Raw genomic sequence first — 14,128 nt, 5'->3', positions numbered from 1 at the left:
GCGTGAGGCACACTTTCGTATGTAACTTTAAACTTTTTATTTTTGTTCTTATCGACTATAATAGTTGTGATCACAACAAAAAATTAGCCGAATTAGAACAAGCACAACGTTAATGCCAAGTTTGTTTTATTTTTCAGGTTTCGGTGGACTTGTGTCTTGAGTACAGCAGCTGACTGTTGACTAATCGAGTCCGCGTGAGTCCGCGTAACTCAAACACGGAGACATATTTGACTGGTTTTCATCACAACACTGCTGTCAGCGTCTTTCCAAGGTAACTACAACTTGGGCTGAGTGGTTACACCGTAAACGAGGACTGTCAAAAGAGGTTTGTTGTTGGGAGCGCTATAGGCAACTGCTAGACTGTCTGTAAACAACTAAACATTTGTGAATGCTACACGCTAACTGCGAGGGGCACAGCGCAGCGTTCAACCTTGTGTTTTCTCCCATTCTTTCCATGTGACACGCCTAAAATGTTTTCGTTGTGCAGTATGCAAGGGTGCACAGTGCAAACGCATGTCAGGCCCCCTCTACACTGCGGCGTCTGGCATAGACAGGAACTTTCTTCGGGGGCTGCTGGAACCTCCGCGGGGGAATGTGGGTTGCGACGTAATAAAAGAGAAAAGAACTGACTGACGAATGTTAGAGTGCGTGGACCTCATGGTCACTTCGTTGTCTGTACCAAGCTGCATCCCCAGCAAACCGCCAAGCTCTTACAACCCCCCCCCCCCCCCCACACACACACTCCTGCACACACACATGGACAATTTCAAGACCACCCTGAGAAAATTCCTTTGGAAATCCCATATTCCAAGCTGGTGGTCATCCATTTTATTGTGCAGTTACGCAAATTCCGATCATGAAGAAGTAGGTCCTTGACATGCCACGTCGTTGTACATATGCAACAATATTTAAATCAATCTACGCAGGTTGTCTCCTGAATTACAGGACTGAGCTAGTTTAGGTGGTGTCGGCAAGGGTTGGATAACCAAAACCAAGAATCCCTACTGCATCAGCATCTTGTGATGGAAGATTAACACACAACCAGAGTCAACACAAAAACCTATCTATTAATGTCAGTGCACAATGTGACAAAAGTGAGCAACCAAACTGAAATACACTCACACGAGGCCTTTGGACGGAAAGCCATGTTCCACAGCAAGCAGAGTTCGGGGTAACTCGTTCCTCTAACGAAATTCCTTTTTTTGGTAACTTGTAACTTAACTCGGTACTTTTGCACCGTGGTAACTTTAAGAAGAATTCGTTTCTTTTTCAGGTAACTTTGCCAAAGTAAATTAAGCTAAGTTCCAAGTTACTTTAAATTCGCTTTTCACTCACGTCCACATATTGTCTTGCTTTCTCTCTGGTTCTTTCATGGCAATTTATGCCGTAAAACATGATATTCAACCAATGACAATATTCTATCCAGGAAGTAAGAACTGCTGCCATCGAAATGAGGCTGAACGATAGTGCCCGCACGTGGACACACACACATAAGGGAGGGATAGGTTTATTAAGAAAAAAAGGAAGGAAAAGTTAGCCACACACACATAAATGGGATGATGATCTAAGGGAGTAAGACGCTAACTGGGTGGGAGTTGGAACTTTGTGGCTGCCCAAAAGGACTCCTCCTCCGTAGGCAAGTCAAGGTCGAACTCAACTGCTCATGCGCGCTGCACCTGTGTAGTGATATTTTGTGTCCGAAGTAACTTGGAAGTAACTCGTTCTTTTTTTAAGTAACTCCGTAACTGCGAGATGTATTTCAGGCTGAAAAACTTCGTTATTAACTTAGTTACATTTTTCACACGGTAACTTAACTCGTAACGAGTTCTTTTTGACGGGTAACTTCTCGATCTATGACAGCAAGCATTGCCAATCAAGGCATAACTGACATGAGTGACATGTGTAATACACATACATCAACTATATTTCACATTTGTATGATGCTTTAGGGGAAATATGGTCAGGGTGTGGAACCGTACCCGAACCCTTATTTTTGCCGGAAGCGAATCCGAACCGAAATTTTTATGACACCGTTGAACCCGAACCGGAGCAGAACCGTAAAAATAATAGCGGTAACCGGTTCGCAACAAAACGGTTCGGACAAAAGAAGTCGGCATAAGAGTTCCTCTCAATCCCCGAACGAAGACACATTGGTATGATCATCACGCGTCCATATCATGGATTTCGGACATTTTCACCTAGTAGTCTAACGAGCACGTGTAGTAAATATATTTTCAGCGTCTTTTTAACGCGTTGAAGCGCAGTTGTCCTCGCGCCGCGGCTAGCGCCCCACGCACGCGCTGCGGCGTCTACCCTTCAGAGACGAGGCGCCACGAGGACGAATGAAACAGGAATGGAGTGGGCTAGGTATGTAGCTCTATAGGACGAATATGCGATTATGTAAGCGCCTAACATTTCCCTTTACACGTGAGCAGTAAAAATTAAGCAGTATTAATTAAGTCAGAAACATGAGAAGTGGAGAAAGAGCGTACGCAGAACGGTGCCTGTGTGATTGGTCGTGGTTTGAAAAGTAAATGCAATTCTGCTTATTGGTAGTGCAATGTTGTGGATAAACTAGTACACTGCTATTAGCTCGGACACAGTAAAGCTGGCAGGCTTATTTTCGACATGCTTCAGTACTGTTTCAGATCGATTCACGCTTCCAAAGCAGTGCGCTGGCGAGTACGTCGTCTATGTAACTCTGTCCAACTTATTAGGCTTCCTTTAAGTGTATCTTGCTGCCACTGTGCGTGTGAAAAAAGAAATTTTGGGAACAGAAAGTAGCAGGATTACATCGCTTCATCGATGTGGACTCTATTTGCAATAAGTGTTCACCCATTTCTCCTTTCTCTCGCTAAAGGGAGTACCTGCCCGCTAAAAACGTTAATGCAGACAACAGTGCTCAGTAAGCTATTAACCATGCACGCATTTCCTGATACAAGCAGTTTTATGGAAAATATAAAATCGAAGCCTTGAACCGGTTCGACTTTTGTCGTGGCCGAACCGGAACTGAACCGGATTGAAATCAAAGCAACGTGAACGCGAACCGAACCCATATTTTTTGCGGTTCGACACCCTGAATATGGTTCCAACACTTTCCCCATCCAGGACACTGTCCTGACTGCCGACCCTTCGGTTGGACATACCTGCAGGCTTAACATGTTCGCCTGCCCATTGCGACCTACAAAACTCTAATCTAGGTGGTGGTGATAGGGCTTGCCGTTGTCGGCCTCACGTATGTGGGAAACGTCACGACTCACGCCCTGGGGGAATGTGCGTCCTGGGCCGACTTATAAGGGAACTGTGCCGACATATGTCTGAAAGCGTCTGAGGAAAACCCAGGAAAACCGGGATTCTTTGGGATCTTTTTGCTTGTCAACCATATAAAAGCCATTCTTGTACCGCTGAAATGGCACACACCCTGCCTGCCTTGTAAAAGTATGCCCCGTATACCCGTTCGACAACTTGATAGGTTTTTCTGCTCTAACGCATAGTGACTAAACATGTCATATATGTTTTTCACCCCTAATCCCCAACACTTTGGATGTCAAATAATAAACATTTTTATAAACAAATCAAATAGCTATGACAATAAAAAATCTATGACATTTTTGGATGATTTATTCGCCTCCAATGTGGACAAATTTGAGCAATGTATTATTAATGTTTGTATTTAGCTGACCATTGCATAGGAGAAAGAAGAGTTTTGGTTTATTTATATACTTTGTGCCTATGTTCCAGTTAATCTAAATTTGGTTGTTCCAACGTACATATTACCAAAGAAGTCCTTCGAAATATAAGACAATATAAGCCGGAGAGCAGATCTTTGTACTGTCTTTTTATTATTATTATTTTTTTTTTATAGCGTGCATGTGTAGGGACCCACAGTGCAGATGCATACTCTAAACAAGGTTGAACGAAGGTTTTATATGCCTGTACAATATCTTTCGTTGTACCATGGCGAAATTTCGCTCTTAGCATCCACAGACTTCGGGTGGCTTTCGCGCATAGATGGCTATCTCATTCCAGATCGTTCCCTTTAAATATGCCGCCAGTAATGAGAAGGGTGCCCAGAAGAAGCACAGATTATCGCCTGTGCTCAACATCAGGCCATTTTCTTCAAGATGTGTCCTCCTGGTCCGCCGGATTTTTCCGCACCGTTCTATTCAACTCTGCTGTTCGTTAATGACAAACATATGCAAATAACCCGTGATCTCCCCTGTTCAACTGAAAAAGCAAAGGGAAAAAAAAGAAGAAAGAAAGCAGAGGACACGGGTTGCCTGCACCGTACATTCAGAGAGAGTACCGTCAAAAGTTACAGAAAAAGAGGTGCGGACAACACACTGAACTCCCTTTGAACTCTCTTCAAACGAAAGTATTTAGAGTAAACGGTGTCGATCAACCGGCTTACGGTCAAAAGGCTTTCGGCCAAGCGGAGTTCGATCAGACGTCTCCAATCACACGTAGTTCGACCAAATGTACAGACAGCGCGCGGCGCGCGAGCCACCAACCGTGTTTCCGACTCCTCCCGCTAGAGGCGCTTTTCCGTTCTGAAAAAGGTCCATTGCAGTTCTATTGGCATACGATTGAAGCCGTACGAGACACGTAGCCAACACTAAGAATTTCCATTGTTTTAAAATGGAAACAGCGGTAAAGTGGACAAGCAACACCTCCCCCTGCTGATCCCAATGCGGGTATACAGACAGCACTGCGGGTGCGGGTCGCCCAGATTAAATTCTTGCGGGTGCGGGTCCAAGTTTTCTTACCCGCACTACCTCTAAATATGGTTTTGCTTTTGATTGTTGCTTTAGCGTTATGGAAATAATTCAGGCTCTAGAATTTATGTATTCTTGTAATCGATGAACAATATGTTAAATATGTTAAGTAAACTACTAGTAGTATATGGGTATACTTTCTCCCGAAACTGAACTTTTTTTTTTCCATTAAACAAATGTATCATATTCTGCTTCAAAACATACTCCAGTAGAAGTTTTTTTTTTGGATTTTTAAACTCTTTTTAAAGAAAGGATTCGAAAGATTCGAGATTCGTAATATTCGCGGCTTCGTCCCATCTCTACTCTAATCCTCATTGAGGTGAACTGCATGCATCAGCTGCGCAATTAATCATCCGCAATGTGATATTTGCGCTGAAGTTTTGAGACGCACATCGTCCTCGACAGTATTGAATTTTGTTCAAATTAAAAACTTTAAAAGCTTCATATTTGTGCAACTATTGCTGCTCCAAATAACACTAAAAAAAAGAAAGAAAAGGCTGCATCTTTTGGTATTCTTCCAAGCGCGATTAAATGCGATAGACCATGTTGCCTAAACCACTTGAACCAGTTTTTGAGAGCGGTCGTCGCACAGAGCTCGACGAGGTGGTTTGTTCAGTGGCGAGTCTGGGGGGTTGTTGGGCGATTGCCCCCAAAGAAACCGCCCTCCCCCCACCAGCAAACCGAGGGTCTGGATCCGCCCCTGGGCTTGTTTCGTCCCGAACTGCAAGGTGCGACAGGGCGACACAGTCGTGCACACAGTACCCAGACGTGCGAGATACCCAGACGTTGATAGATGTGTACAAAACAACTGACTAGAGATGGGCCAACCGAATCCACAAATACTCGAATCCTAGGAAGTGATTCGAGATTCAGGAATCGGAATTCCAGTGCCCAAAACGGCGAATCGAATCTTTCGAATCCACCAACCACATTTGTTTGTTTCTTTTTAAAGTTGGCACCTCCGGAGTCCACCGAAAGCCTGATTGGCTGGTGGGTCTTTTCTTGTTTGTTTGTTCACATTGCTCTGGACTGAAAGAGTTCAAGCAGGAACTCTCATTACAAGTGTAAAAGTAACGTGATTTTGCTTTTGACTGTTTCTTAGTTTTACGGAAAGAATTCGCACTCGAGCGTTTATGTATGTATTTCCTGTAGTCGATGAACAACATGTTAAATAAATTGCATTTAGGAAGAAGTATCGGGTATATTTCCTCCTGACAGTGAGCTACTCTTTAATTTGTTTTTCATCGAATTCTGCTTCAAGACACTTTTCAGTAGATGTGTTTTCACCCTGGCTAAACGACCTGCAGAAAAACGCTTCTCTTAACACACAGACACACAAAAAGAAACTCTTTTTTTAAAGAAAAGTTTCGACATTCGTGGATTCGCAGAACCTTCGTTGGATTCGGGTTTGGAAAATTCTGGATTCGTCGCGCACCACGCATTACAAAGGCACACATTGTACTGGTATGGGTGTACTCAGTACTGACACAGCTGTCTGGGTTTTCCCTCGGACGCTTTGAGACATATGTCGACACAGTTCCCATAGAAGTCTGTTCAGGATGCACATTCTCCAGGGCGTCAGTGATGACATTGCCCACCAGCCACCACTGTGAGGCCGAAAACGACTAGCCCTTCCACCAGCAGCACCACAATCTCCACTTCGGTTCCTTTTAGTTTCACGCGCTCAATGTATTCTGTGGTCAGTGCCGTGTATTAAAAGGGAGTCCAGCCATTAATGGGCTGCTAACGCCACCATAGATACAGGAAGCCTGTTTATTGCCTCCTCTCCCTCCTTCGCTACGTGGCCATATATAGTAAGAATTCAAGCGCAAGTAGAAATATGTAACGTATCTGGATTACCGGTCCAGGAAACCGGTACTGGACCGGTAATCCAGAAGATGTGGGTTCGAGACCTACAGCTGGCTAACCTTTTCAGTGACTGCCTTCTTTCATCATTAAGGGTTGCTGGGAAAATCCCTCGGGGTAGAAATTAGATTTACGAGCCCTGAGGGACACATACTCGCACGAAAAGTAGGAGCGTGTTCTGTTTCGGAGCAGCAGACAGACACGTCCATACCCAAGAACGAATATTATTTTAATGTCCCGAACACGAGCGCGTGAGCGCTGATACCAATAACCATGGAACTGAACACCACATTCCCTCTGCACTTAAACTGTTCATTCCGACTAGCTCTCGTTCAAGGCATTCCCGCTTGGAAGCGTTCCGGAGGTTGCCTACGACGACTGCTGCGACGTAACGGTTCCGAATGCGGATTTGTCACATCGACGTCCGACGTTACGTTGGCACCCGGCTGTACCGCTGGCTCTTGACGAGTCTCTGTTGGTGCCAGTGGAGTTGCTGCATCGCCTTCCACGGGCGCTTGCGTGTCCGAGGTTGTAGCACTCGACGTCCTGTCACCATACAAGGGAGTCGTTGACAGGTTCTGTGACCCGCTAGGAGCTTCGTCCATTGCTGACGTTCCCCTATCGTGCCGAAACGACGTTGGCGACGCACGTGCCCAGCGTGGTTTCAAGTGGTCACTGTGTACATAGCGCAGCTGGTTGTTCACCTTGACTAAAAACGTTGCCTCGCTCACTTGCTGAACTACTGTGGCCTCCTCCCACGCCAAAGGTTCACCTCTTGTCGTCTTCACGTAGACTATTTCTCCCACGGTGAACTGCGTGGCTCTTCCACGATGCTCATTGCGCCTAGCAGCGTTTTGTTCCTGTTTTGTCCTCATGTCTTTAACGAAGTCTGGTTTTAAAAGTGAAAGTTTCACTCGTGGCTGCCTCTTCAGGAATAGTTCCGCAGGTGTACGTCCAGTTACCGAATTAGGTGTATTCCTGTAGGCCAGCAGAAAATCGTCAAGACGTTGGTGGAGGGTCCTGCGTTGACCTGTCATGTTGTCATGCAAGACTTGCTTGAGCAATATTGTCTTGGTCGTTTGAACTAGGCGTTCGGCTGCGCCATTCGACGCTGCGTGGTAAGGCGGCGTACGCGTATGCCGGATTCCGAGGCCGCGTATGAAATCTGCGAACTCTTGAGCAATGAATTGAGGCCCATTGTCACTAACTAACTCTTCAGGATATCCGTACGCGGCGAAGATAGCCCTCAGAGTGTCGATTGTCCTTGCAGCAGTAGCGGTGCTGAGACATCTGACTTCAATCCACTTGGAATACGAGTCTACAAGCACGAAGAGATTCATTCCCTCTTTTACAGCAAAGTCGACGTGGACACGCTGCCAGACCCGCGTTGGGTATGTCCACGGATGCAGTGGTCCCGGTGTCTTTGCGGGCGCAGTTGTCTGGCAGACGTTGCACTTACGAACCGTTGACTCGATGTCTTTGTCCATTAAAGGCCACCAGACAAATGACCTAGCTAGCATTTTCATTCTTTCAATTCCAGGATGCTCTTCGTGAAGCAGTGATAACACTGGCTGCCGGAGTGTATCAGGAACGATGACCCGTTGCCCCCACGTCAGGCATCCTTGCTCCTGTGACAGTTCATGTCGCCGAACGTAAAATGGCTGAAACTTTCCATCAAACGTTGCAGGCCATCCAGATACGGTGAACTGTCGTACGGCCTCGAGTATTGGGTCCCGTTTTGTCCATTTCGCAACTTGACTGGCCGTGATAGGTGTCGAGTCAAAGACCGCCAAGCACTCCTCGCTTTCGTCATTGTGCCTTGCTGGAAGCGGTAGCCTGGAAAGTGCGTCGGCCACTTCCATATTTTTCCCCTTTCGGTATTGTAGCGTGTACTGGTACGCGGCCATTGTGATGGCCCAGCGTTGTACTCGAGCTGCTGCCACTGTCGGAATAGGTTTATCCGGTGCCAGAATTCCTAGCAGTGGTTTATGATCGGTATATAACTGGAATTTCCTGCCGTAGAGGTAACGATGGAACCGCTTCAATCCGAAGATAATTGCGAGAGCCTCCTTTTCTCCCTGTGCGTAGTTACGTTCCGCAACGCTGAGAGTTCGAGATGCGAAGGCGATCGGTTTTTCTGTTCCATCCGGCATGACGTGGAAAATGACCGCTCCCAGGCCGTATGCCGAAGAATCACAGCTGAGACCAATAGGCTTCTTAACGTCGTAATATGCGAGTACTTGGCTGTCGATCAGACGCCGTTTGGCTTCTTCAAATGCTTTTAAACATCTTTCTGTCCACACCCAGCGTTGGTCTCTTTTGAACAAGTCGTACAACGGTGCGACTATGGTAGCGAGATTCCTGATAAATTTCCCGTAGAAGTTCAGCAAGCCCAAGAAAGCCCGCAGTTCCGTAGCATTACTCGGCTGAGGAGCTTCGATTATTGCCTTTATCTTGGTTTCCGTCGGGAATATGCCTTCCTGTGTGACTTTATGCCCCAAGTATACAACTGACGGCTTGAAAAATTGACACTTTTCTTCCTTCAGTGTCATATTGTGCTGTTCTAGTCGTTGCAAGACATTCTCCACCGTTCCCTGACATTCGTCCACGTTTTCACCTGCGACGATTACATCATCAATGTAACATCCCACCTTGGGAATCCCTTTTAAAACTGAATCCATTAGCGACTGAAAAATGGCTGGTGCGCTCGATATTCCAAAGGGCAGTCTCTGAAATTGAAACAGCCCGAGATGTGTGTTTACTGTCAGCAGTGGCTTGCTTTCTTCGTCCAAGGGAACCTGCTGGTACGCTTGTGACAGGTCCAGAACGCAGAAAACTTTTCCTCCGGCGAGTGTTGAGTACAAATCCTCTGGTAAGGGCAAGGGATAATGATCGGTCTTCAAAACAGGATTCACGGTGATCTTGTAGTCCCCGCATAGCCTTAATCCTGCTCCGCTGCTCTTCGGTACCACAACAAGGGGCGTTGCCCAGTCGCTTCTTGACACTCTTTTCAAGATGCCATCAGCTTCCAATTTCTCCAACTCCTTTGCTACTTGGTCTTTCATGGAGAACGGTACTGGTCGCGCTTTCGCAAACACTGGTTGGGCTGCCTCCTTGACGAGAACACGCGCCTTGAAGTCCTTCACCACTCCTGGAACGCCTTTGAAAACTCCAGAGTACTTCCGCCGCAACGTCTCCACCCTTTTCCCCACGTCACTTGACAGATGGCAGACACACTTCCAATCTAGCCTCAGCCTCTCCAGCCAGTCTCTTCCTATTAATGCTGGCATTTTCCTGCCCTGATCTCTGACGACCACCAACGGCAGGAGCATTTCCTCGCCTGTTTGGGCCACTTTGACGCTTGACTTTCCCAGTATCTGCAGCTTTTCCCCGGTGTAAGTTCGCAAAGCTAGGTCTGCTGTCCTGCACTTGATGTGTGGGAAGTAATGTCGATACATCGTTTCGGGCATTATTGTGACCGCTGCTCCAGTATCTATTACCATGGGAACTTCCTTTCCTTCGATACTCATGTCTACGCTGTATCCACTTGCTGCCTTTTCTGAGTAACAGATAGTGTAGCAGTCGCAATCGTCCGACTCTTCGTCCGTCGTATCGACGTATGTGACAGGCTTCGTTTTCGTTTTTCCGCACACCGCTTGCAGGTGTCCCTTTTTGTGGCAGGATCGACCATGACCTACTACTATACTAGAGACCTGGACATCCGCAATGCTCCCAGCACCGGGGTAGTAGTTCTGGCAATCGCCGCTTGGCTATGGGATTTGGCGCTAGCTCGCACTATTCATTACCACGTGACTTGTCGAAACCGCGGCGATGTATGGTAGGCTGTGTTAACAACGACGAAGCAGTATAAGAGAGATAATAGCGCGTGCTTAGCAACAGCCTGTGTATCCCTGCGTAGCAGACTAAAGGCGGTGGCAAGGGTGATTCCCTCTCCCCAATAATGCTATGTGGCGCTTGCAGCGGTCACTAACGTCACTAACCCGTGACCCGTCTCTCCCATAGGGGATCGCCAGCTGTCCAGGTCTCTAGTATAGTAGTAGGTCGTGGGATCGACACGTGAGATTCCTGAACCAACACCTATCCGAGCGGTGAGGCTTCCCGCAGTGCTTGCACTCGTCTCTGTCCTCTTCCCGTTTACTGTCTGCGCCCGGTACGGCTACTTTCCATTTTGGAGCCTTCTTCCTTGCTCTCCCGCTGATAGCGTTGACTCCATCTCCTTGGCTTGCGTCGTGTAACTGCTTAGTTTGCTTCGCCGCTAGCTCCTTTTCCAAGGCAATCTTGCATGCCACTTCAAACGTCAATTTCTCCGTTGCAAATAACGTTCGCTGCGTCTCTTCATCACGTAACCCAGCTACCAGTCTGTCCCTCAAAGCGTCGTTGAGAAAAGTACCGAACTCACAGTCTCTGGCTAAGTGTTTCAACTCTGTGATGAAGTCCTTGACGGTCTCATCCGGATGTTGAACTCTTCGATTAAACTGACAACGTTCCGCAATGATTGACCGCTGTGGACTGTAATGTCCCTCCAAGAGCACCTTGATTTCTCCGTATGTCTTCTCCGTTGGAAGTGCAGGCACAACGATCTTTTTCAGCTCTTCGTAAGCTTGCCCCCCGATTACGTTTAAGAGCAGCTTCAACTTCTTTTCTTGAGGCACTTCATTGATGTCGACGTAGTTGTCGAAACGCTCAAAGTACGAGCGAACGTCGTCAACCTTCGGGTTGAATTCAGCCATAGTGCCGAGCTTCGGGGCGTGACGTGATTGTGACATCTTGGATTAAGTGAGTCCAATCGGGTCCTCTCTGTCCGATTCCTTACTTTTCCGACGTTGATTTCGGGTGACTAGCGATTCCGGTGCCTTCTGCGTCGTTGCGATGAACGCTTCGTTGTCATCAAACCTCCAACGTTCCCAGAAAGCCTGGATGACTGACTAGTACTGCTGCTGTTTTAAGCAAGAACTCCTTGCCGCCTTGCCCATGTGGGTCGATCAACCTTCGTCGCCAGAATGTTCTGTTTCGGAGCAGCAGACAGACACGTCCATACCCAAGAACGAATATTATTTTAATGTCCCGAACACGAGCGCGTGAGCGCTGATACCAATAACCATGGAACTGAACACCACAGAGCGCAACGCGCAATCTTGGTGCACAAGAGAGCCTTCAGTAGACCTCTCCCTGTTTGTAAACAAATGACGTCATAGTGTTCGACAGCGCCTCCAGTCTGGTAGAGTTGAAATATCCGCGAAGCTGGGGACGAACAAGGTCGCGCCCGATAGCCACGGTCTTGAGATTACGATATACTCTGAAAGGGACGCGACCTTCGGTCCTACTTTTCTTTCAGTAGGAGGCAGCGAACAAGTGCCCATTCGTGGAAGTCCTCCCCTTCCCATTTGTTTGGGTTTCAGTCCGTCTACCACCGTCATGATGACGTTTCTCGGGTAGAGATGTATTTCGGGGGCAACGAAAGCTCCCTCCTTCGGCTGTCGCTTTGCGACCTCATGTCATCTTCCCAATGGTGAAGCGCGCGCCTTCTTTTCTTTTCTTTTATTCTTTTTTTTTGCGGTTGTATAGACATCTCCTGTCCTGCGTCTGACGCAGAGTAGTTGACAGCAGTGTAGCAGAGAGTTCTCAGCAGCCAATGAAGCTGCTTGAGTGATCTGACGTCACAATACGTCTGCAGGAGCTGGGAGATAAAACTGCGAAAAAAGCAGGAGAGCGCTTGGAGACGGACTTCCGCAGCATATAAAGCCCTGAGATTGGACACAGCCATGACAATGAGAGACAGACAACCACAGCACAGAATCTCAAACACAGCTGAAACTTTATTACAACGCGATATTCAAGGAGGAGGAGAGCTGGGTGGGAGAGTTCGCCGTCGCTGCGCACTCTCTGGTAAATTAGTGTAATCGGGAAATGCGCACTCCTGAAAGGAAATATTTTGTGTGGCAGTTCCTGATGGTGGTATCTTCATTACACGTGGTTAAAAAATGTATGTTCGTGGTGAAGCGGCATTCAGGGTGGCTTGAAAGTCTGCGTAATGACGTCATAGAACAAAGCAGTGTTAACGATGCATATAATATTTTTATTAGTAAATTCCTCACCCTATATCATCATCACTTTCCAGAAAAGCTGGTATGTGCAAGCAAGAAAGTACGGAGGCCGTGGATAGACCACGAACTCTTACGCATGATTCGTATTAAGAATAAATTATGCAACAAATTTCTAAAACCAAGATGTGCCGAACATCTTACTGACTTCAAGCAATACCAAAGCCAACTAAATGCAAAGTTACGACGTGCGAAATGTGCATATTTTACCAAGATTTTTGAACTTAAGCGCGATAAGAAGTCTGACATAGTATGGAAGCATTTAAAACGAATTTTGACAAAAAACATCTGCTTCAAACGTATCGCAGCCCATTACCGTAAATGGCAGATCACTACAGGGGATGGAGCTTGCAAATGAATTTAACAGATTCTTTACCTCTCAAGCTAATTTGCCAGACAGTCCTGACAGCGTTTATCCCACAACATGCGTGACGTCATCCCACGTGCCATCACATTTTCTGAACCTTATTGATAGTCAGTAATTGTGTTCCTTGTTTTTGAACCTAAAATATAGTACCAGCACAGATAAGGATGACCTCCAGATAAAACCTTACCATTTGAGCTAAGCTAACACGCCTCTCCAGTGACTTCCAAGGGTGCGTCATCTGAAGGGACAAACACATACACTCACTCACTCACTAACCTTCGACTCTTACATCTTTTGTCACTGGCACACACATGCACACGACGGGGCGACGCAAGCGGCATCTGTTGAACATGGTGGAAACTGATGTTCTGAGGCTGGAAAAGGACAAATACATACTTTGTATGTATTTGTCCTTTCTATGTGTTCCACCCTCAGAACATCAATTTCCATCATGTTCGTCGTCACAACTGGTGAGTTTCCGGCTGAAATGCAAATTGCTAAAGTTTCTGTGATTCATAAAGAAGGTGACGTCCACTCCTTAGGAAACTATAGGCCGATATTTATTCTCCCAGTTTTCTCAAAAGGTCTTGAAAAAGCGATACACACAAGAATAATTTCCTTTCTAGACAAATTTTCACTACTAAATGGCTCTTAATTTGGATTTCGCAAACACCGCTCAACAGACATAGCTGGGAGTCATGAGGACCCTCATGAGGACGCCTCACCCTCAACTAACGACGATGAGGTGAGGTTGACTGAGGCCAAACAACGCTAAACGTTCCTCACGAGGACAGTCGTGAGGCATTGTCCCTCATGAGGCCCACCGTGAGGGCCGTCATGAGGCCAGACGTCGTGAGGCCATTAATACGTGAGGGTACAACGTATTCCATGAGGAGCCTCACGGACGAGGCCGTGAAGCCCTTTGTGAGGAACCTCACGGATGAGGCTGTGAGGCCTTTCGTGAGGAAGCTCACGCAAGGCCTCACAGCCTCACAGCC

At 46.9% G+C, this 14,128-nt stretch overlaps 2 protein-coding genes and 1 pseudogene across 2 annotated transcripts in view; 1 reads left to right on the top strand and 2 right to left on the bottom strand.

The window, feature by feature from the left end:
• Positions 1-182: 182 nt before the first annotated feature.
• The window catches only part of LOC135394256 (uncharacterized), a 726,492-nt gene continuing 712,546 nt past the window's right edge, over positions 183-14,128 (top strand). The window contains exon 1 of the mRNA XM_064624922.1: positions 183-271. The gene's annotated coding sequence lies outside the window, so the exon portion shown is untranslated. The remainder of the gene's footprint in view (positions 272-14,128) is intronic.
• Positions 6,974-10,171, bottom strand: LOC135395648 (uncharacterized protein K02A2.6-like). The gene has a single exon (XM_064626744.1). The coding sequence runs from the start codon at positions 10,169-10,171 to the stop codon at positions 6,974-6,976; it is 3,198 nt and encodes a 1,065-aa protein (XP_064482814.1).
• Positions 10,769-11,544, bottom strand: LOC135395417 (uncharacterized; annotated as a pseudogene).

The sequence above is a fragment of the Ornithodoros turicata genome, chromosome 5 (assembly GCF_037126465.1).
Source record: "Ornithodoros turicata isolate Travis chromosome 5, ASM3712646v1, whole genome shotgun sequence".
Classification (NCBI taxonomy): Eukaryota; Metazoa; Arthropoda; class Arachnida; order Ixodida; family Argasidae; genus Ornithodoros; species Ornithodoros turicata.
Note: the sequence above shows the minus strand (reverse complement) of the source record. Positions and strands in the feature narration are given on the sequence as shown.